Here is a 21,073-nt window from a genome sequence, read left to right as displayed (position 1 = left end):
TGAGGAGTCTAACCCACTCTTCCAGTCACATTTCTGCTTCTTATACAATGTGTGTATAATACTAACCTCAAGAACACACTAAGTCCCACTTTCCCATGACATAACACTGGGATAATTGTTTTTTACAACTCATTTCTAGATTTCTCTGTATGACTTTTTTTTCCAACAGAACAAGGGCTCCATTGTGTTTCTTGTTAGTCTTTTAAGGTCATTTTTTAAAATGTTCTGCTCAAGTATCTGTGAAACACATGTGAAGAATAATGGTCAGATTTGTACATAACTTCCTTGTTCCTTTGTGGTTTTAACAGCTCACATCACTAAAGCTAGTGCTGATTGAGACCATGTGAGGCTTGTGTTTTCCCAAGAAGTTCTTTAAGCATTCAAGCTTAGTGATCAAAATTAAGCAATTATATGTTTACTCCATATTATGAAGACCAAAAATAGTCCATGGAGCTAAGGTCGTAGCTCAGCGGTAGAGCTTGCCTGGCTGTTGTAAGGCTCATGGCTTGCCTCCTCAAGCTGCAGATAGCTAAGGAAGCAGAATTCAACAGCAGTAAGCCCAGGCCTCCCAGACATGGCATTTTCTCCTAAGGATATTTTTGGTTAGCTAAGGAGACCTTAAAAAAAATACATAATAATGACATCTTTGTAATCTTTTATTTTTTTTTTCTTTTGCCAAGGACTTTCAAAACTGCACCCCCACAGGCTGACCCTAAAAGCCAGCTGTTTGTACAGACCAGGAGAGGCCAGGAAGTTCTCACTAAGGTTAAGCAGTTCATGAAGCAGCACATCCTTCCTGCTGAGAAGGTAAGGTGTGAGTCTCCTGGCAGCCAGACTTTCCTCCATCCTCCCACTTACCTTAAATCACAGCCTCATACACATTTAGAGCTAAAAGATGTGTGGAGGATATGCACACACCTCTACAGGAGTAGAACGAGGCCAAAGGGAGCAGGCAGTGAGGGCCTGAATACATGGGAGTAAAACATTACGTCCAGCTGCTTTGTGCTAAGGCGGTGACCTTCAGCTTTTGTTTAAATGTGGATGCTCTGAAAATTTGAGAACTGCAGTTGACTCCCAAAATAGACAAGGCTGTGACCTTTGGCCTATCATTTCAAGTCGCATAAATACTACGCATTCTTTCCCCATAAGCTATTGCTCTAAGGGGTTACATCAAAGAAGTTCATGGATTGTAGTGAGGCAGCATTCGTCCCATAAAGAAGTGTGTCCTGGGTACCTAATGACAGACTGGATACCTAGTGAGCAGCTGAAAATAAGAACAAGACAGACTGGGTTTGTGTGCCCCTATGGAAAGACAGGCGGTAAAAAGAAGACAACTGCTGTAAAGAAAAGGAAGAAGAACATTTGACAGTGTGTGAGGGACACAGGTATGTATATGTGAGGAGATTGTAAGGGCGTGGTTCCAGTCCATTCCAGGGGTATGTTGTTGGCCTTGTGCCGATTAGTTTGTGTGGCCTCAGTTTTTCCTTCTGCAACAAGAGTAAGTCTGGCTATATACAGTAAGTCTTGTTGTAAGTACCTCTGGCTGTGAGAGTTTAGAGCTGGGCTGGTAGAGTCAAGTGAGGGACTCGAAAGACCAAGAGTCTCACACAGTGCTCAGAAGTAAGATGCCTTTACGGGGAATTAGGGTTGCTGAGTTATATGACTAGTTGCCATGGTGGTAAATATCTGAGATAAACATTTAACATAGAGTGAGATAGATTTGCTTGAAGAATACTGAAGTATTAATTCTAAAATTGACACCTCTTACATCCAGTGACACTGAGTAGTTTCTGCTCTAGCTAGTGTTTGTCCAATTTTGAGTTTAAAATTAAGCTTTTGTATATCAAAAGTGGAAAACAGCACTTTTAATTCAGTATGGCTGTCTGATACACCATTATCCTTCCTCGAAGAAATTTCAGTTGAAGTTTTAGGAAATTAAATTTTAGGACAATGGAATAAATCAGTGAAACAGAAAAGGTGCACACCAGAAAAACAAATGCAAAGTAGATTTGAAAAACTGAGTGGATCATACAAAAGAACAGATCATCATAAAGAAAGGTGCATCTTGAAAAATTTTGAAATGAAAGTGGGCTTTTTCCATAATGGTGAAATAGGTGATTGGGTGATAAAGAGAGCAAGTGGAAGAGAGAACTCAAAGGTGGCTTGAAGAATTATCCAGCTTCTTGGACTGGTCCCCTTCAGCCACACAGCAGCTGTATTTGTCCCAAGCAGAAGGCTGTCACAGTACTTGAAAACAACAACAAAATGCTTTACGTTCCATGGAGGCCAGAGCTTCACCAGGAATGTGAGTAGGGCTAGAGCAACACCCTCAATTGTTCAGCTTTTTGTTTGCTTGGTGGAGTCTGGATGGAGATCCCAGCTCACCCATCAGTTCATTTAGTTTCTACGTGCTCACACTGAAACAAAGCCTCTCTGTTGCATGCCCGTGCCTGCAACCAGCCCGTGATTCTAAGGACAAGCCAAGATCAGCAGATGGAAGTAAGGGGTTTTCTCCTTCATCCTTAAAGTCAAACAGGTGTCCCAGGGACACTGCAGCAGGGCCGGGAGGGGTCAGGGAAGGCTGTGGTACCTCTGAACTCCACGTTACTCAGCTGGGAAAATATGTGCACAGAACTTACAGTAAAAGTAAAAACCAACAAAACCCAGATGGACTGGAGAAAGCAAAGGTTGCCTAAGCTTGTGTGCTAAGAAAAGACACTCTGTGTTGGTGGAGCCCTTTTTAAATCTGGGTTCCCACATCTGATAACGTGCGGTATGTCTTCATGCGGACACTTGTGCCAACATGTGTAGTTTTATCCTGTAGATCTGAACAGTGCTAATGCCCAGCTGTGGGTCATACTCTCGAATGATTGCAGGTACTTAAACAACAATTCTCAAGATAAAGGCGAGAGAACACTGAACTGTGTTCAATGTTATTACAGCTGAGGTGCCAAACCAAGTAGGCACATCTAGAGAATATTATATCTATGCTACAGCACCATTTTAACAGCAAGTATCCTTAGCTACTAAAATTCTTGATGACTTTTTAAATATTTTTGTGTGTTTTCCATAATAAGAAAAAAAAAATAAGGTCAGGGGGACTATTTCTGTGACCTTTTGAAACTCCTTAGGTATCCTAAAATGAACATAACCAGTATCTTTAAAGTTGTACCCACGCAGCTCTTCCTGGTGAAGACAGTGATGAACACTAACGCTGGAACGCGTGACAGGAACAAGCAGCGCAGTGTAAGGAGCACACACAGGTCATGGTGGTCAGCTTACCGGAGTCTGAGGGAGCCTCTTCATGTTCACCAGATGATATGGATAAATGCAGGGACTCTTTCGGGGCTTGTTGTCTACTTATTTAAGGACTGGTAGGAATGGACTCAGGTGGATGCTGAGGGCAATTTTATTAGGCACCCCATGGCAGTCAAGTGGTACATCTCGGCAGCTGCCCAAAGGAGAAGAAAAAAGCCATGCCATGACACATAAGATGGCATAGAAATCACCGCATGGCATCAGGTAGCCACAAGGCAGAGAGGGAAGCTGTGGAGAAGAGTGAGGAGGCATAGCGGAGCAGAGAAAGCATGCGTAGGTTCGGGCCAGTGTCCACAGAAGGGAACAGGGAAAGTGGAGTCAAAAAAAATAGGCAGAGCCAGCTGATCCCCAAGTAGCTCCTGGGGATTCAGGCTAGGAGCAGTTAATTCTGGGAAGCAAAAGTATAGTAGTCACTAAAGGAATTAGGATTTCTCCTATCTCTTTAGCATGGCTTAAAATGAGCCCGCCCTCCTGGGGCATGTAAACACAGGCATAATTTGATTTCTCAGAAAAGAGATAGTCAGCATGAGTACATCATAAACATATTTCCTAATATATTTATTACCAAACATAATAGCATTGACTTCTTATGGCAACTCTGGGAATAGAAATAATATGCAACCCCAAACCTCATTTAACTGACTTCCTGACAGATGTGACAAGCGCTCTCCATCCTGGAGCCTTTGAAAGTGCAGGCTTCTGCCTTGTCCAGCACTGGACTCCAGACTAGCCTTGCTTCCCCTAGAGGAATATTGTTAGCAGTGCTGAGAGTCCATTGCTGAGAGCAGTGTATTTTGGAAGAATAATCTACAATAATTGATGATACACATGAAAAGTTTTGACAGTACCTGTGATCTTTAGCCCTGTAATTCTCTTAGCTGAAATGTTGAGAAAGTGGTTGATAGAGAAATGCTGTAAGTATTTGTTTATTAATATGTCTCTAGAATATTGGAGAATTTTCATCCAGTATTTTCTTTGTGCTGTTTTAGTTGTACAAATCGGAAGTTACTGTTTGGCCCGAACAGTCTTATTTAGATTTACTCACTTTGCTATTATATCATCATTAATTCTTGCAACTCAGATGTTTCTCCTGGAGCCAATTTCCTTTGCTGAGAGTCTACCGGGGCTTTTGTTGCTGTTTGTTGGTTTTTGTTTTGTTTTTGAGGCAGTAACTAGTCCTTGCCAATTGATGATGCTTTCATTTTGTCCTAGTTCTTTGAAACTCCATGTTATGTATTGAGACAGTGTCTCCCTAATTAGCTCAGTCTGCCCTCAAACTCATGATCCTTCTGCCTCAGCTTTCCAAGTGCTAAGATTATAGGTATGTGCCACCACTAGCAGCCAAAAGACAGTTTGGGAATATGAATTCTAGGTTGTTAATTACTTTCTCTTGGTAGTTGAAGATACTCACCCTTGATTTTTTTAACATTCTAATTATATTTGTTTATTTGTTTGGGGTTGTATGCACATAGAAGTCAGGTCCTAGGGATTGAACTCTGGTCGTCTGGCAGCAAGCACCCTTACCCTCTGTGCTGTCTCACTATGCTCTCCCCTTGATTTCTAACTTTGTTGTTGCCATAGAGTCAGCCGCTCGACCTCATGAATCAGTTATATCCTTCTTCACTCATGTTTTTCTTCTCTTTTCTGTGTGGAGTAAGTTCTTTAGATCTGCCCTCCAGTGCTGTTATTGTTGTTTTGTTTTGTTTTAACTGTTCCTGGACCACAGTTCAGTCCTCCATAGTCTGCTATTGTCTAACTTTGGAAAGTGTCACAAATACCTGGAGAATCCTTAAAGAACAGGGGCCCAGACTCTGCAAAGTGACTTAGGAACTGTACTCCATCAGTCTTCAGGTCTCCAGGGGCCTCTGGTCCCACCACCCTTTGAGAAGCCATGATAACATTTTTAAACTTGGTTGCTCAGGCTTTTGTCTCCTTGGGTTGCGATTCAAGTTTGCTTTGTCAGTTTTACTAGCCCATTGTCATACATGTAATTCCTTCCTTTGTTCCTGCAATCTACTGACCACAAGTATTTTATGCCATGAATGTGAACATTATCTATGGTTTTAAGGAAGCATGATTGTTTTTGTTGACATGCTGTTTTTGCTGATTCTTGCCCCTGATGTCTGGTTTCCTGGAGTGATTAGTGATTTTTCAGGGTGGACTGTGGGCGAATTTTTTTTCAAAGAAGTTATATGTGTTTTTGTACAAAGCTCCTTCCTCCAGAAGGGCTGGTTTTGTTTCTGCCAGCGGCTTGTGGCCACTCTTGGCAGAACATTGTAAACCTAACTTGGGTTTGAGGCTTGAGGGCTGTACATGTCTGGCATTTTGATCCCATTCTTGGGTAAAGTCAGGTTTCAGGGAATGATGTTTTTGTTGTTGTTGTTGTTGTTTTTTCTATTTCACTGCAAGCTGAGGGCTGTGTGGAGGGCCTTCTCCCCAGGGTCTGTCTCTAAAGGTGCATATTTTTGTGTGTTTCTCTGTTCGCTTGTTCCCTACTTAGGTTTTACTGCTCAAGCCTGCTGGCTTTGATAGAATGAAAGATCTTTATGCTCTCTTCTGCTGTGTTCAGCCCCTGGCCTTATCGCCCGCACACCTGCTGAGGTTGCCCGTGTAGAGCCTAGGTCAGCCCCCACAGCCCAGAGGACAAGCTTAGCCCACCCTCCCGCCTGTCTAAAGGGAAAAGCTGTTTTGTTATTTTCTTTCCGGGACAACTGTGCATTACTTAATGTATCTTTAATTGCTAACGTTTCACCCAGTCTTTTGGGGGGGGGGGTGTCTATGCCCACTTGTGTGCTATTGCTGGAAGCAGAACACTGACATCTTGGGTATATGATTAGTACTGTCTAATATTGAGGCGTCATAACTTTTTGATGAGCAAACATTTAGAATTTTTAATATTCTACATCTAATGTTAAGAAGAAACCTTACTAACCAGGATGATGACACATGCCTGTAATCCCAGCACTTAGGCAGCTGATGCAGAATTATGAGTTTCAGCCCAGCCAGGGCTCCATAGCATGACCCTGTCTCAAATCCACACATATGCGGGTGGATGTGTACACACACTCACACATGCGCTACTCATGACAATGTTTACTTTGTATTAACTTGGCCTAATCATTCTCCCTTCACCATCTTCAGGAAGTAGCTGAATACTATGCTCAAAGTGGAAGCTCAACAGAAAAGTGGGGGCACCCCTTAGTGATTGAAAAACTGAAGGTAAGAGAGACAAAAAAAAGCACTCAACATCCGGAAATGCATATATTTGGGGGATCTTAATTATTGTTTTATGGGTAACAGATAACTACAGTGATAACTTCTTTTTTCTTTTCTTTATGATCTTGATATGTTGATCAGGCTGGGCTGGGATTGTGGCGATCCTCCTGCCTCTGCTGCCCCAGTGCATGGATGACAGGCATGACAGCTCATGCTCCAGGAATAACTTTCTTTGCTCTTGTTGGGTTTTGTTGTTTGTTTGTTTGTCAAGACAGGGTTTCTCTGTGTAACGGCCTTGGCTGCCCTGGAATTTGCTTTGTAGGCCAGGCTGGTCTCAAACTCACAGAGATCCGCCTACCTCTGCCTCCCCAAGTGCTGAGATTAAAGGCGTGTGACACCATGCCTGGCCATGAGGAATAACTTAAGTTTTTAAAAATCTTGTGTGGACGTGGTGGCTCACACCTGTAATCCTAGTCCTTGGGAGGAGTCTGAAGGTGGAGGATTGCTGCAAAGTAGAGGCCAGCCTGGGCTATGTAGTGGGTCAGCGCTACAGTATGAGTCCCTGGCTAGGCAGAAAAGGGATAGGGGAAGAAGGGAGGAAGAAAAGAAGGGAGGAAAATAGGAAGGAAGGAAAAAGAAATAAAAAGGGAAGGAAAGAAAAGGGAGAAAAGAATTTACTATCAAGACTGGGCTACTTGGAATCCTGAATGTGGTTCTGATGAAGATAATCTCTTTATGCTGCTCCTTGTTAGCCATCACTGAAGTGAGGGGAGGCTGGAGCAGGGCAGTGGGACGTGGAGGCTGGGCTGTAACTTGGTGAAAGAACTCCCCTCTTGTGTATGCAAGGCCCTGGGCTTGTCCAGCAAGGAGCAGGGACAAAGCAGGGCATCTGTCCGCAGTGGTGTCAAGTCACATTTCATGTTTCCAGATCTTACCAGCAATACATATAACAAACTACAGCACATAAAACATTGGCACAATCACACTCAGATGTGTATGGGCATGATTGCAATCGTTCTGATTAAATGAGAGGCATTAAAGCATGCAGATTTAGTGTTTAGAGCCAAACCTAAGAAAGCCTGGAAAGCAAGAGAGTTCCTCAGTTATTAACAAACTACTGCTCTACATTGAGATGGTAACCCCTTGATTTAATACAGTATAGAATGCAATGAAACAACTCAATAAATGTTTTTAAACTTAAAAAACCATTAACAGCAATATCTGTTTAAAATAAGCTTCTTTGTTTGGAAAATTTTGATCATTTGTCCATCCCCTTGACAGGAAATGGCCAAAGCAGAGGGCCTGTGGAACTTGTTCTTGCCAGCTGTGAGCGGTCTCAGCCAGGTGGACTACGCCTTGATTGCCGAAGAGACAGGAAAATGCTTTTTTGCTCCAGATGTTTTTAACTGCCAAGCACCAGGTCACTGCAGCAATTTTCTCTGATGCTTTGAAGGGTGTTGAACTCTTTATTATAAGGAAGTTTTCCTATACAAAGTCATTCATTTAGAAATTTTCCCATAATTTTCAGCTACTCTGAATGCAGAGTGGATTTGAGGTCTTCAGTGAGCTGTGTAATCAGCGCCATTACATTAAGAGTGCCAGTAGACAGAAGTAGCCACCAGGAGGACTGGTTGTATAAACACCCCTCTTCCTGGTTGGGGTTGCATATTTCTGTGGCTAGCTGGAAGTGATAGAAATTTCCAGGGCCTTTTGTTGATTTCTCAGTCTCTCCATTGTGCGAAGCTCTTTCTCACAGGAGGCTGCCTTTGTTTCTGCCAGGGGCTTGCAGCCCTCATTGCCAGCACACTGTAAACTTAATTGGCAGAAGTTCCTGTCATGCCCCTGCCAAGCGGTCCCCAGTGCTGCCTTTTATTGTATGGCCCTGGTGCTAAGGCCCTCCCCCGAAAAGTTGCTGCCCTGTTGAGCAAAAGCTACAAAATGAATCTCTACACATAGAAACCCCATCTTGAAACAAACAAACAAGCTATGAAAGCTAAATGAGAATTGCTGCAGTTCGGGACAAGGAGTTCTTTCAGAGGGTAAGTAGAGGTTCTTGCAGGGAATGCAGCTCATGAGCAGTTTACTTACCCGGGCCGGGCAGGCTTTCACAGGGACCTGGCCCAACACGTGTACCTGAGGAGCAGCATGCACACTTAGGGGCTGGAGCCTCAGTATAGAGGATCAGCTCCTCTCCAGGAGCATGGAGTCACTCCTGGCACAGCATACGAGTGTCACACAGTCAGAGGTTAAGTCAGGAATGCTTCAGTCCTGAGTGAGTTAGACCTCCGTAAAGCCACGGAATGAACTGATGCCGAGTACTTGTAATGATACAGCATGCCATCTTTAGATGTTCTGTTTAATGTATGTTTCAGAATATTTTCATCATCACACATTTTATTTGAAAAGATACCATCTGTATTATCTTCATAAATGTGGATTTCGCAAGTGTTTATCAAGTATTTATCAAGTGTCAAACCAACACTTCCTTCTCTGGTGTAGACACGGGCAACATGGAGGTTCTACACCTGTACGGCAGCGAGCAGCAGAAGCAGCAGTGGCTGGAGCCTCTCCTGCGTGGGGAGATCACCTCTGTCTTCTGTATGACAGGTAGGGACAAGTCACAGCCAGTCCCCCGTCATCACGGTCCTGGGGGTTATTGTGGGGGGATGGACTGAAGCAGTGTGGGATGTGGGTCGGCTGTAGCCAACTTTGCTCATGGCCAGAAATGTGTTTATTTTGAGCCTGGCTTGGAACACTGGCATCCTTAAATGCCAGCAGCGTTCAGGATAAACACTCCTATCCTTCGGGAGGGTTCTGGCTGTGTCCTGGCAGTCTGCTTCAGCATGAACAGTTCGGTGATGTCTTTTAAATTACATTATCTCTACAATTACTGCTCATTGACATCCATCCCTGTGATATTTATATGAATATGAACTACTCAACTGTTCCACAGCCCTAGAAAGACAGAACTTAAACCTACGGAAATATTGTTGAAACCACAGTGTGGAGGAGAAAGCCAGGGACGCGGTGATGAGAATGATGTTAGTACACTTGCGCATTGGAAACAATAATTTTAAAATTCCTTTAAAGATGAAAAGTATCACCTCATACTCAGTTTAAAATTAAATTTGATTTGGTCACAATGTGACCTTTCACTCATGGCCAGATTTTATCATTTTCTACAACTGTTTATATAATAACAAAAGTTCTTTCTACTTAAATCATCGAAAGGCACTGATTAAACACCTACAGAATGATGCAATGACGTAGTGTTTACAAAGAACAGCTTAAGGTCATGAAATAAGCTTGCCAACCCCTTTCTCTGAAAACAACTTTCCAGCTTTAAAACAAAATGCATGAAGTATCTAAGGACTCACTTCAAAAGAGCAAGAGAGGAACTGGGGGTGTGGCTCAGTCTGTTTGCCACACAAGTATGTGGGTCTGAGTTCCATTCCCAGAATCCATATAAAACAGCCTGATTTTATGACACACAGATGTAATCACAGTCCTGGTTGGGAGGGGGGGTAGAGACAGGAAGATCCATGAGGCTTACTGACCAGCCAGGCTAGCCAATCACCAAGTCCCAGGCCAATGACAGATCCTGTATCAAAAGGAAAAAAGAAAAAGCCCAGGGTAGACAAGAGCCTGAAGAGAAATGACAATTGAAGTCATGTCTGGTCTCCATTTACACATGTGTGCCAGTATGTGAGCATGCTAATACACACACACACACACACACACACACCAAAAATAAATTAAATAAATAAACATAAGAGCAATATAGGGACAAGGTGAGAGTGGTTTGTAAATGCTGTAGAGTAGGCAGAATTTAAGGGTATTTAAGGGCATTGTACAGAAAGCATTGTGGAGACTAAGTGGTGAGAAGATTTGAATGTTGTTAGGTGTGGCCCGGCGGACACACTCCCAGGAGCACTTACAGGTACAGATAGAACTCGTTAGTGATAGTAGAGGGATCCAGCCTGTCAATAGTTAAAGCAAATCTTCATGTGGAAAGTCAAAGGCAGTATTTTTATCTATTTTTGGTGATTAGAAAAATGACAAGGGAGTTGCATCCCAACTCAGACATCAGCAAAGGCACAAAGAAGACAATTGTCAGTACTGATCCCACACTTTTCCCCTCCATCTTCCAATTCATATTTAGTGAATGCTTACAGTGTGTATGTTAGCAAAGGACAAAGAGGGAAGCGAAAAGATAAAAAGGTTAAAAAAATAAAATAAAAACCAGCATCCCTCTGTCCTCAAAGAACTTGCACTTCCTTGTTTCAGCCTCTTCGGCTAATGACTGATTTCCGCCTGCCTGTAATCAAGCCATTGTTCTCTTCCAGAGCCCAATGTCGCATCAAGCGATGCCACGAACATTGAATGCAGCATCCAGCGAGATGGAAATGGCTATGTTGTTAACGGCAAGAAGTGGTGGAGCAGCGGTGAGTGTTCTCTGTGTTCCTGTCACCCCGTTGCTAGAGCAATGCTATCTGTTCCCATCACTGCTTCACGGTCCCGGCTTTAAACTCTGCCTCTGAAACATTATCAAACTTAGGAACAGTACCAAGAGAAAAGGTGAGTTGGTAAATTGTGGAGCCTGGATGTAGATCGATGGTGGTAGAACACATGCGGGGCGTGTGTTTTGGGTTCAGTCTTAAATATCAGTGACAATGGTATGTGTGGTACATATTTTATTGCCTAAAGCACACGTTTAAATGAAAAATACGCTTTTAACATAGGCTAGTATATTTGCTCATTAGTTCTCATAATAGGCCAACATACACGGGCAAGTTCTTTAGGACATTATGAAATTAGACTCCAGATAACATGCCTTTTAAGGCTGGGTACCAGAATATGCATGATGAACCCAGCACGTATTTGGATCATTTTCTTTGGTGACATCATCAAAGCAAATTGCATGTTTAAGAACTTTCCAGAATGTGTGAACATCTCAGCAAAGTTTATGGGGTTGGCCTTTTTTTTTATTGCCATTCTTTCTAATATCTTATAAAATCACTTATAAATTAAGAAACAAAAAATAGAGTAAGTTTTTTTGTGATTATTTAAGCATTGGAATTATTATTTAAGCATTGCAAAAATAACATTCTTTTAAAAATTTAGATAATTACAAATAATTGTAAATTTCTCTTAGCCTAAGTTTCTTTATTAATTGGTTTTAGATTGCTAGATTCACAGCATGATTTTTTTTTTTTTTTTTTGAGACAGGGTTTCTCTGTGTAGCCTTGGCTGTCTTGGACTCACTTTGTAGACCAGGCTGGCCTCAAACTCATGGAGATCCACCTGTTTCTGCCTTCCCGAGTGCTGGGATTACAGGTGTGGGCCACCGCGCCTGGCTATGATTTTTTTTTAAACTTTTAATTTTAAGTTACTGTCTACTCATAGGAAGTTACAGAGATAGTACAGGATGGTCCTGGGTGCACAGTGACCTCTCCTATAGGATGGTCCTGGGTGCGCATTGCCCAGTGTTTCATATTACATAGTTATAGTCACAGCCAACACCAAGGAGTGAAGTTCACAGGGAGCACATCTAGACTGGAGTAGCCACCACTGCTGTGAAAATGCAACCCCACCACCACCACCACCACACACCCGTCCTCTTCATGGCACAGTGCTTCTCTGCCTCCTGCCATTCTCCTCTCCTGTCACCAGCTTTAATTTCCACATTTTGCCCGTTTGTTATTGCCTCTCCGTTCGTTGTCTGTCGCCCTTCCGCACCCATCCCTCTGCCTCCTTGTTGTCCATTGCAGCAACAGCGTTTGATATTTGACAGTTGAGTCTCAGTGTGACACAAATATTCTGTCTGAGGAAGAAACGTCCCTCATATGTGAGTATCCAAGCAAAGAGCAGAGCGCAGTTTTGTGTTTAAATGGTAAAAGAACTGGTTGGCTCTGTAGGACCCTCAGAATCGAAAGGAATTTCCTCCACGTTCTGTCTCTGTCTTCTCCAGGACCCATATTTCTTGGCCACTTTCATGATATAGGTTTTGAAAGAAGCTCCCATGAAGACATAGAGGACAGGGTTGAGGCAGCTGTGGAAGAGCGCGATGCTCTCTGTGACCTGGATGGCAACATCCATGCGCTTGCTCATGTCACAGTTGGTGATCAGCAGGTAGATGGCATCTATGGCTCGGCAGAACTTGACGATGTTATAGGGCAGCTGAGTGACAATGAAGACAACAACCACCGTGAGCAGAACCTTGAGGGGGCGAGACTTTTTAATGTTTGGCATCTTGATGAGTGTCCTGGCAGTAATGGCATAGCACACCCCCATGATAAGGAAGGGAACCACAAAGCCGATGAAGATTTCCAGCATCTGAATGGATGCCTTCAGGGATGTTCCGAGGTGGTGGGGAAAGATGGGAGTGCAGCGAGCATTCTGATTCACTGTGTAAAAAACCAGCTGGGGGATGCTCAGCAAGATGGCAGCCATCCACACGCAGCAACAGATGATCCAGCAGGGTCTCCCCACTCCTGATTGGCTGGGGGCCTTAGTGATTGCCCAGTATCTGTCAATGCTGATACAAGCCAGGAACTGCATCCCAGAGACGAAGTTTACTGTGTACAGGGCCGAAGTTACTTTGCACATCATTTTTCCTAGAATCCACCCATGAACTGCATTAACTGCCCAGAAAGGCAGTGTGACCAGAAGCAACAAGTCGGCTACAGCTAGGTTCAGGATGTACACATCTGTCTTGGTCCTCTGCTTCTTGTAGTAGGCATAAATTGCCACAACTATGGAGTTCCCTGCCAGCCCAAGGACAAAGGCCATGGTAAAGAAGGCAGGGAGGAAGACTTTCGCAAACTGCCTGACCTCTTCTTTTATGCAGATCACTTCATACTGACTGTAGTCATGGGTATCATTCATCTCATTTTCCTCATAATAGTACTCCATTGAGTGATTCTGCTCCAGAGCCATGGCACCAAGCTGGATGGCAAGAAAACAGAACACTCACTTCAGCACTGCTCAAAAGGAATCGGCTTTGGCCCAGCATGTGGCTTGTGTTTCCTTTAGAGAACAGATTGTGGCGGTCACACATGTGAGCCTGGCTCTCACTATGAAAACTTTAATAGGAAGCACATTGAGTCAGTTCCCCCCCCCCCCCCGTCCTCTGTTCCTACAAGTCTGCAAGAAGGAACTGGAGTTTCTCCATGGCCAACAGGCACTATCCCAGCCCTTAGTTACTAAACCCTAGGTAAAGTTGAAGACTTTTAGGTAATATGAGTTGTTGTGTGGGGTTTGTGTGTGTGTTGTTCATGTGTGTGGGTGTGTGTGCACATATATTGATGTTAGGAGTCATTAGAATACTCTCTACCTTACTTATTGAGATGAGGGCCCTCACTTGAACCCAGAGCTGCCAGCTTACTGTGGACATCTGGTCTCCATCTTTTGAGTGTTAGGGCTGTAGGTGAGCACCCCTCATTTACATGCACCCTGGGGACTCTAGTCCTCACACTTGTACGGCAAGCACTAACCATGGAGCCATCTACCCAGTCTGGTTTTTATAATATAAAATTTAATCAAAGAGCAGAAGAAATGTTGCGGTTTTTTTTTTGTTTTGTTTTGTTTTGTTTTTTTATAAATGTAACTTCAGTCTTCTGGAGTATATCTACAATACATTAAAATAAGTTGTTTTACTTGAAAAAGAAATACTTAAAATTTTTATTCTAGTGTTACTTATAATTTTAATTTAAATAAATCTGCTTGGCATTGGTTTGCTTTCCTACAAGAAAGCCTCATTTAGCCAGCTTGCCTCCCAAGCCTGTCACTACTTGTGTCACCTGGTCCTTCTCAGCTGAAAACTAGCACCATCTTTGATGTCTTGCTTTCCTCGATCCCTAGTTCCCTGTTAGTCTGTAAGTTTGTTAGCAATCTTCCTGCCAGAGCCTCCCCAGTGCTGGGGGTGCTGGTGTGAACCACCACGCACCTGGGTTGCATGTTCAGGTTTTACCTTGCATACACACACGCACGCACATGCACACACATGCACACACACACGCACACACACACCTCCCACTGAATGCTAGAATCTGACTGTTGTTCATCCTCCTCACCAACTGTTTGTCAAAAACATTCTTCTTGCTGTCAGTTGGTATTGTACCTCCTAACTTGCCGATCTACCACTGCCTGGCTTAGTTCTTTACCTGGACGGCACTTCACTTTCCTGAGAAAAACATACCACAAGCCCCTTACAGTGGTAGCCAAGGTTCCCTCCTGCCATCCCTCCCCTCCCTGAGCTCCTCACAGTAGACAGTAACATGCTGAGTGGCCAGCTGTTGGCTGCCACGCTCTGCATCTGCATTGTTCTCACCTGCCTCCCCTCACGAGTAAGTTAGCTTGGAGTTTTCCTCCCTAGAAGACTCTTCTCAATCAATGATCTGACTCCATCTTGTGGAGAAAATGTATTTCCCAGCTCTAAGTTCTCCAAGGTCTGAGCAGTTTGACTTCTGATTGTGACTGAAGTTTTATTTACATACCTGGTACACTATAGCTGCTCACTAAATATTTGTTAAGCTCTGAAGATTTTGCTACTCCATATAAGGCTGTTAGTGCAGAATGGATGGAGGGTATGTGAGGGGTCTCCTAACTTGCACTCAGGAATCACACACCGGCTAATAGCACTGCAATGTACAAGAAAACTTGCACAAAATTCACAAGTTTTAATATAAATATTATAATGACTGTCAATATTTTTGTTACTGTTTTTTCAGCTTCTCTATTTTGGTTTGGCTATTTTTGTCCTTCAAAGAATCTCTGATCTTACAGAATCAATCATGAAAACAGTATTTTCAAAACAGTACAGGAAAGAACATTCAGTTTCAAAAAGAAAAAAAAAAAGGTCTTTAACTTGCTAACTCTTCTTTGACTGAGTAAAGCAAAGTGATGGTGCCCCTGAGAGGAGTCGCTCTGGAGGGTTTGTCTTTATTGTGCAGAAACGAGGCAGCATCAGTCTGCAGTGACTATTTCATCATTGAAAATGATTCAAAAGCTCCATTAATGAAGACTCCTGTAGCCTCCATGGTTTATGAATCGTTATTAACACAATATGAACTTTGTTCTTTCCTCTCTGCTATCACAGAAATCTTGAACTTGATAAAGAACAATAAATCCAAATAAAATATAAGACAAGTGTTTGGAAGTCAAGATGACTTTCCAGAAGTGTAAGAGAATCAGAATGGGAACAGAGACTATTTGCAAAAGTACCCTTCTTCAGATATAGGGAGAGTTTTAAATGCTTTTTTAGATATTTTAAGGTCAAAAACATTTATTTTAAAGAGCAGAAAGAAATGATTTGTTGAACCCTATTTGTTCCATGACAAACTTTCACAAATCAGCAATGGTATGATTTCCTCTCGGTAGGTTAAAGTGGAGAGATTTTCCTTAAATAGATCTTTGTGGTGCATGTAAATGTTTAAAACTCAGGCACCAAGTCCCCCATCCTCCACTAAGATAAAAATACAAAATCTTTGGGCTTACAAAAAAAATAAAAAAAATGCATATTCAGGTCAAAAGGAGAAAAAAAAAAAAAAAGAAGAAGAAGGAACCAACCTGTTTCAGCTGGGAGAGGCGCAGTCTTGAGGGCAGAGGCAATCAAAGGACCTTTCTGACTCAGGCAGCTGTGTTTTCTGTTTTACACCCCGCCTTTATCTTGGATCCAAAAGCGCTTTCCTGAAATGTAACCTCCCTTGATTAAGTGCTCCGTAAACCTTGCTGTGGAGTCTGTCCAAATTCTTAAATGTCCCGGGATACAGATGGAAGGAGTTGCAGTTTGGCTCCCAAACTGCAGGACTGTCAGTGTGCACTCAGCTGAAGGCAACAAGAAAGTGCCTGTGGCTCACCAACTCCTCCTCAGCCAAGAGGGGGACCCTGAGAGCATGGCCAAAGGCCCTGCTGGGGGAAGCTACTACAGCAATACTTGAGAAAGTTCTTTTGTCTAAGAGAGAAAACCAAAATGATTTTAACCCAGAAAGCTACCTTTTTGAAAACCAAATCGGACAGTTACAGCAAAACTTACTGTTTCCATACAGCACAATTTCTTATTTCCGTTAAGCAGAGTCCTTGCTCACTGCAGCATTATCTCTGTGCTTCAAAGTATGCCTTTCTCCATGGCTTTCTCGTTCTGTTTTGTTTTTTTTGTTTTGTTTTGTTTTTTCTTAGAACCTTTTCATCATGGGCCAGACACAAACCTTCGAAATCCTCTGTGTGGAGAAGCTGTTTTCCCCAGGCTGTCAAACAAGGCACAGTAGAGAAGACCAGGAGATTAATGTAAACTGGGTCCTCAGACTCTCGCCTCATATTTGCATGGTGTTACCCCATTTTCTCATGCAAAGCTAGCCCTGTGTCCACCTGCAGAAGTTATTTTAGACCCAAGCCCCTCTTTTTTTTCCCCCTCTCAATGATTGATACAGCCTGCATGTTGATTCATGCAAAAAAAGACTCATTAGTCGGTACCTTTATCTTCATTTAGCCCCGTGTATGGCTTGACATGCATAGTTACCTGTCCTTGAGGAAGCATCCTCTGCATGCAGCTAGAACAGCTTACCACCCAGATTTGTGTCATTTTCCATTTTCCCTGGTGTAAGGATTACTCCATAGCCCTTTTTAATAAGCATCAAAGTAAAAAGTTCCTGAGTGAGCAGTTACTAACTGAGGCACACAATCTGTTTCTGAGCAGTGTTTGTTTTGTTTTTATTAAAGTTTGTGGGTGTTTTTGCCTGCCTGTATGACCGTGTAGCACATGCCTGCAGTCAGATCTACTGGGATGAGTTACAATTGTGAGCAGCCATGTGGGTGCTGGGAATTGAACCAAGTCCTCTAAGAACAACCAGTGTTCCCAACTGCTGAGCCGTCTCCCCAGCCCCAAGCTAGTACATGCGTATCCATGAATGCAAACAGATTAGGGTTAAGGATAGCTCAGGTGATAGAGTACAAGCCTAGTCTGGGTTCAATTCTCAGTCCCATAAAAGCAAGGTGGACTGACTCACATCTGAAATGCCATCACTTGAGTTTGAGGCCAGATTGACCTGGGGTCTGTGAGACCTTGTTTCAGAAGAGAGAAGGAGGGGAAGGGAAGAGGAGAGGAGAGGAGAAAAATGTATGATACATATACGCTATGGCCTTCTATTCAGCCATAAAGAACAAAAGTATTTTATGGGCATTGGTGTGAGGGTGTCAGGTCGCTTGGAATTGGAGTTATAAACAGTTGTGAGCTGCCATGTGGGTGCTGGGAGTTGAACTTCAGGCCTTTGGAAGAGCAGACAGTGCTCTTAACCATTGAGCCATCTCTCCAGCCCCATAACTAATTTTTTAAAAAGTGTTCTTTCCCCTTGGCTGGGCATTCTTTGGATCTCTCGCTGCCATCAAGAGGACACAGCCTTCTATGCTCCCTGCCTGGGCCAGTATATTCGGCCCTTCTCCTCTTGCCTCTAGTCTTCTTGCCCTCTGTATATCAGGGATAGAGAAAGTAAGCATCCAGCCCTCCACTCAGTTGTCACCATGACTTATAATATCCCATGGGCATCCCAGCCTTTTCCAGCCCTCCTTGCCTCTCGCCTCATCCCATACTGCTCACTCCTTAGCCTGTCATTTCTCTCTTCTTAGAACATACAAGGCACCATCCTAAGGAGGACCCTGTACGAACTCTCCAATTTCTCTAGAATGTACTTTCTCTCGATATCTGCACAGCTCACATCCTCATCCTTAGCTACCTTTCTTCTAAAGCCCAGGACTATCTGCCCAGAGAATAGTGTTGCCCACAGTGAGCCAGACTGTCCTATATCTATTAAGCATCAAGGCAGTCTCCCACAGGCATGCTCATCTGCATGTTTCGGTGAGATCTGGGAAATCCTTCAGTTGACACTCCTTCTCAGATGACTCTAGGCTGTGTCAAGATGACAGTTAAAGCTAACTAGGGTGCTCCCAAAGCACCTCACATCCCACTCCTAGTACTTTATAGTATTTTCTGTCTTCCACAGCTGTCTTGGACTCTGTGTGTTTTAAGCATTTATGTTGGTATCTTATTCATGATGCCAGCCTGTCAGATAATAAACATATGGACCAATGTATCAGTCAGTTTAAGTAACATTCTCCATTTTGACACCAGGGCTAAACTTACATATTCGGAGTTAGACTTTTTCTGTTTTATCGTGCTATCCCTGACACACTTCTGATACTCCATGATGCTGCCTGTTATGCAGTCTTGATATTGTTTTGTGTATGCTTGACTATGTCTCCTTTTCCTTGTTTACCCTACCCTAAAAAAAAACTGTTTTGTTTTGTTTTGTTTTTTATATAAATTAGATTCCTGTCTTGTGAACCAGTTATAATAATCTTTGCAGCATTTGATTGAAAAAAAATCATTCCCTTCAAACTCAAGTCTTCAGGACATAAAGGGCATCAGGCCTGAGCTGGCAGTGCTGGCACTGTTGGCACGGTACTCTGGGTTCCACCTATATGTGAGTCACGGCGAAAAGACCCCCGGCTATGCGGTGTTTTCATTTCTTCAGATGCACCTAGGAGTCTTGGCGGTAACGGGAACTTTGACAAAGTATGGGAAGGAGCTGGGTGTGGACACGCAGGCTGTAATCCCAGCACTCCCGATACTGAGACAAGGATCACAAGTTCAACGCCAGTCTAGGCCACACGGTGACAGCCCGACTCAAGCCAAACGGCAATTAAATAAATAAGGAAGAAAAATAGTCCTGTGGACTGAGGGACTGGAGAAAAGCATCTCCCACGGTGGGCAGCTTTCAGGACACTCTCTGTTTGTTCTCTTGGCTCCTTCCCCCTTTAACCTCTCTTCCATTTCTTTTCAGAATCCTTATGATTCTCTCTTTTTTTCAAATGGATTGTAAAAAATATTTCCTGTCTTAACAAAGCAAGTGTCCCTTGGTCCCAAAATCGCCTCCCTCTGCATCTATTTCCTGGCTCTCTGCTGGAGGCGTTATTTTGCCAAGCAATAGATGTTTGACTAAATTACATGCTGTGCTACCACCAAGAACACCACTGATGATGGGCTTTGTGCTGAGCATTGCTTACATAACCTTCCGGCCTGTTTTTTAGTGCCCATATTACATGTTGAATTTATATTTTATGAGTGTTTAATGTCACATTTTTGCTTAAGCGGAAGAACATCTTTACCCAAACTCGCCATCAATGGGTCCTTAATTTGCTTTATTATTTCTTCAGGAAATGTAGATTTCTTTTTTAGTATTACAAATCACGTTGCAGAGTGATATCTTTGTAGACAGTGTGATAAAAATGAACTTAATCTAATTTTAGAAACTTTGAAGACTATAATGAGGTGTCTAGACATTATCCTTTTGTCTCTCATGCTAAGATGGTGTTAGCATGATTCACTTGTAGTCATGATCGTGAATCTTTCCACATTGGTGCATAGAAAGCTTCTGTATTTCTTTGAAGGCCTATATTGTGGGCACAGCACAGCATATTTCAACAGTCCCACTAGACACTGACTGAATGTTCTTCCTAATCAATACCACTGATGTGAGAAATGCCCCGGCCATTTCATAGAGGGACAGCCTTATTTACAGGATAAATATAGATGGGAGTTGGGGGGATGGTCAGAAGCTGGGTGAGTCTGTAATTTTGGTGGGCATTGGTAAGTTGTGTTCCTCAGGTTTTACTTAGTTATGCTACCAGCAATATATGGAAGTCCCCATTTCCTTGGCACCCTGCTGACAGGCTGTAGTTAGTAACGGTTTACTTTCCACGTGCCCTTGCCAGCCACATGTGGAACAGTGAATCATAAGCTGCTGTATGTATTACCTTTGACATTTAACTGCAAAATGGCAATTCATCATTGCTTTTTCTGCTTTGATTTGGGGAGTTGGTAAAGTTAAATGCTGAAAAAATCTGTAATTCCTTTCTCTTCTTTTTGAAAATTTGTCCATTGCTCATCTTCACACTGATTCTAAAATATTTTTAATATCTACTTAGAGTATTAAAAATACTGTCCAGAATACTGAAATATCTTTCTAACTTTTTGGTATTTACCTTTATTTCTTAATATAAAATAACTTTTTTATCAACAAATACATTGATCTTTTTCTATTACTTTCGTTTACAGTTTGTGGAGTTTTCTTTGTCATTGGGTTTTTTGTTTGTTTGTTTCTATCTTTCTCTATTGTCTGTTTTCTTTTTTTGAGCAAGGTCTCATGTAGCCCAGGCTGGCCTTGAACTCAGTATGTAGTCAAGGATGAAACTGAACTCCTGATCCTTCTGTCTGTATCAACCAAATGCTGGGATTACAGGCACACATCAGCATACTCAGCCTCATTAATAGTTTTGCATTTTAAAATTCCAATCAAAGATCTATAAATATTATTTTTTTCATAGTTGTTTGTGGGCTGATTCTTTAAACTTCAACCCTAATCCCTTTGGAGTTTTTGATCCATTTACAGCTGCATTTAGCACTTATTAAATAATTGTTATTTAAATGTCAGTCTTTCTGAATAGTTCAGTGTGTGCCAAGGTCTGTTTTCCTTAATAAAAATGG

At 42.6% G+C, this 21,073-nt stretch overlaps 2 protein-coding genes across 2 annotated transcripts in view; one reads left to right on the top strand and one right to left on the bottom strand.

The window, feature by feature from the left end:
- Acad11 (acyl-CoA dehydrogenase family member 11) overlaps window positions 1–21,073 on the top strand; it is a 61,862-nt gene that overhangs the window by 18,996 nt on the left and 21,793 nt on the right. The window contains exons 9-13 of the mRNA XM_021647792.2: window positions 681–807; window positions 6,460–6,537; window positions 7,816–7,954; window positions 9,034–9,141; window positions 10,881–10,979. Coding sequence (XP_021503467.1) covers window positions 681–807; window positions 6,460–6,537; window positions 7,816–7,954; window positions 9,034–9,141; window positions 10,881–10,979 — 551 coding nt within the window. The remainder of the gene's footprint in view (window positions 1–680; window positions 808–6,459; window positions 6,538–7,815; window positions 7,955–9,033; window positions 9,142–10,880; window positions 10,980–21,073) is intronic.
- Window positions 11,214–16,284, bottom strand: Ackr4 (atypical chemokine receptor 4). Its single transcript, XM_021647796.2, has 2 exons — window positions 16,105–16,284; window positions 11,214–13,482 (listed from the first exon to the last, which is right to left on the bottom strand). The coding sequence occupies exon 2, from the start codon at window positions 13,471–13,473 to the stop codon at window positions 12,421–12,423; it is 1,053 nt and encodes a 350-aa protein (XP_021503471.1). The 5' UTR covers window positions 13,474–13,482; window positions 16,105–16,284; the 3' UTR covers window positions 11,214–12,420.

The sequence above is a fragment of the Meriones unguiculatus genome, chromosome 6, assembly GCF_030254825.1.
Source record: "Meriones unguiculatus strain TT.TT164.6M chromosome 6, Bangor_MerUng_6.1, whole genome shotgun sequence".
NCBI lineage: Eukaryota > Metazoa > Chordata > Mammalia > Rodentia > Muridae > Meriones > Meriones unguiculatus.
This window is presented reverse-complemented; position numbering and strand designations above follow the sequence as displayed.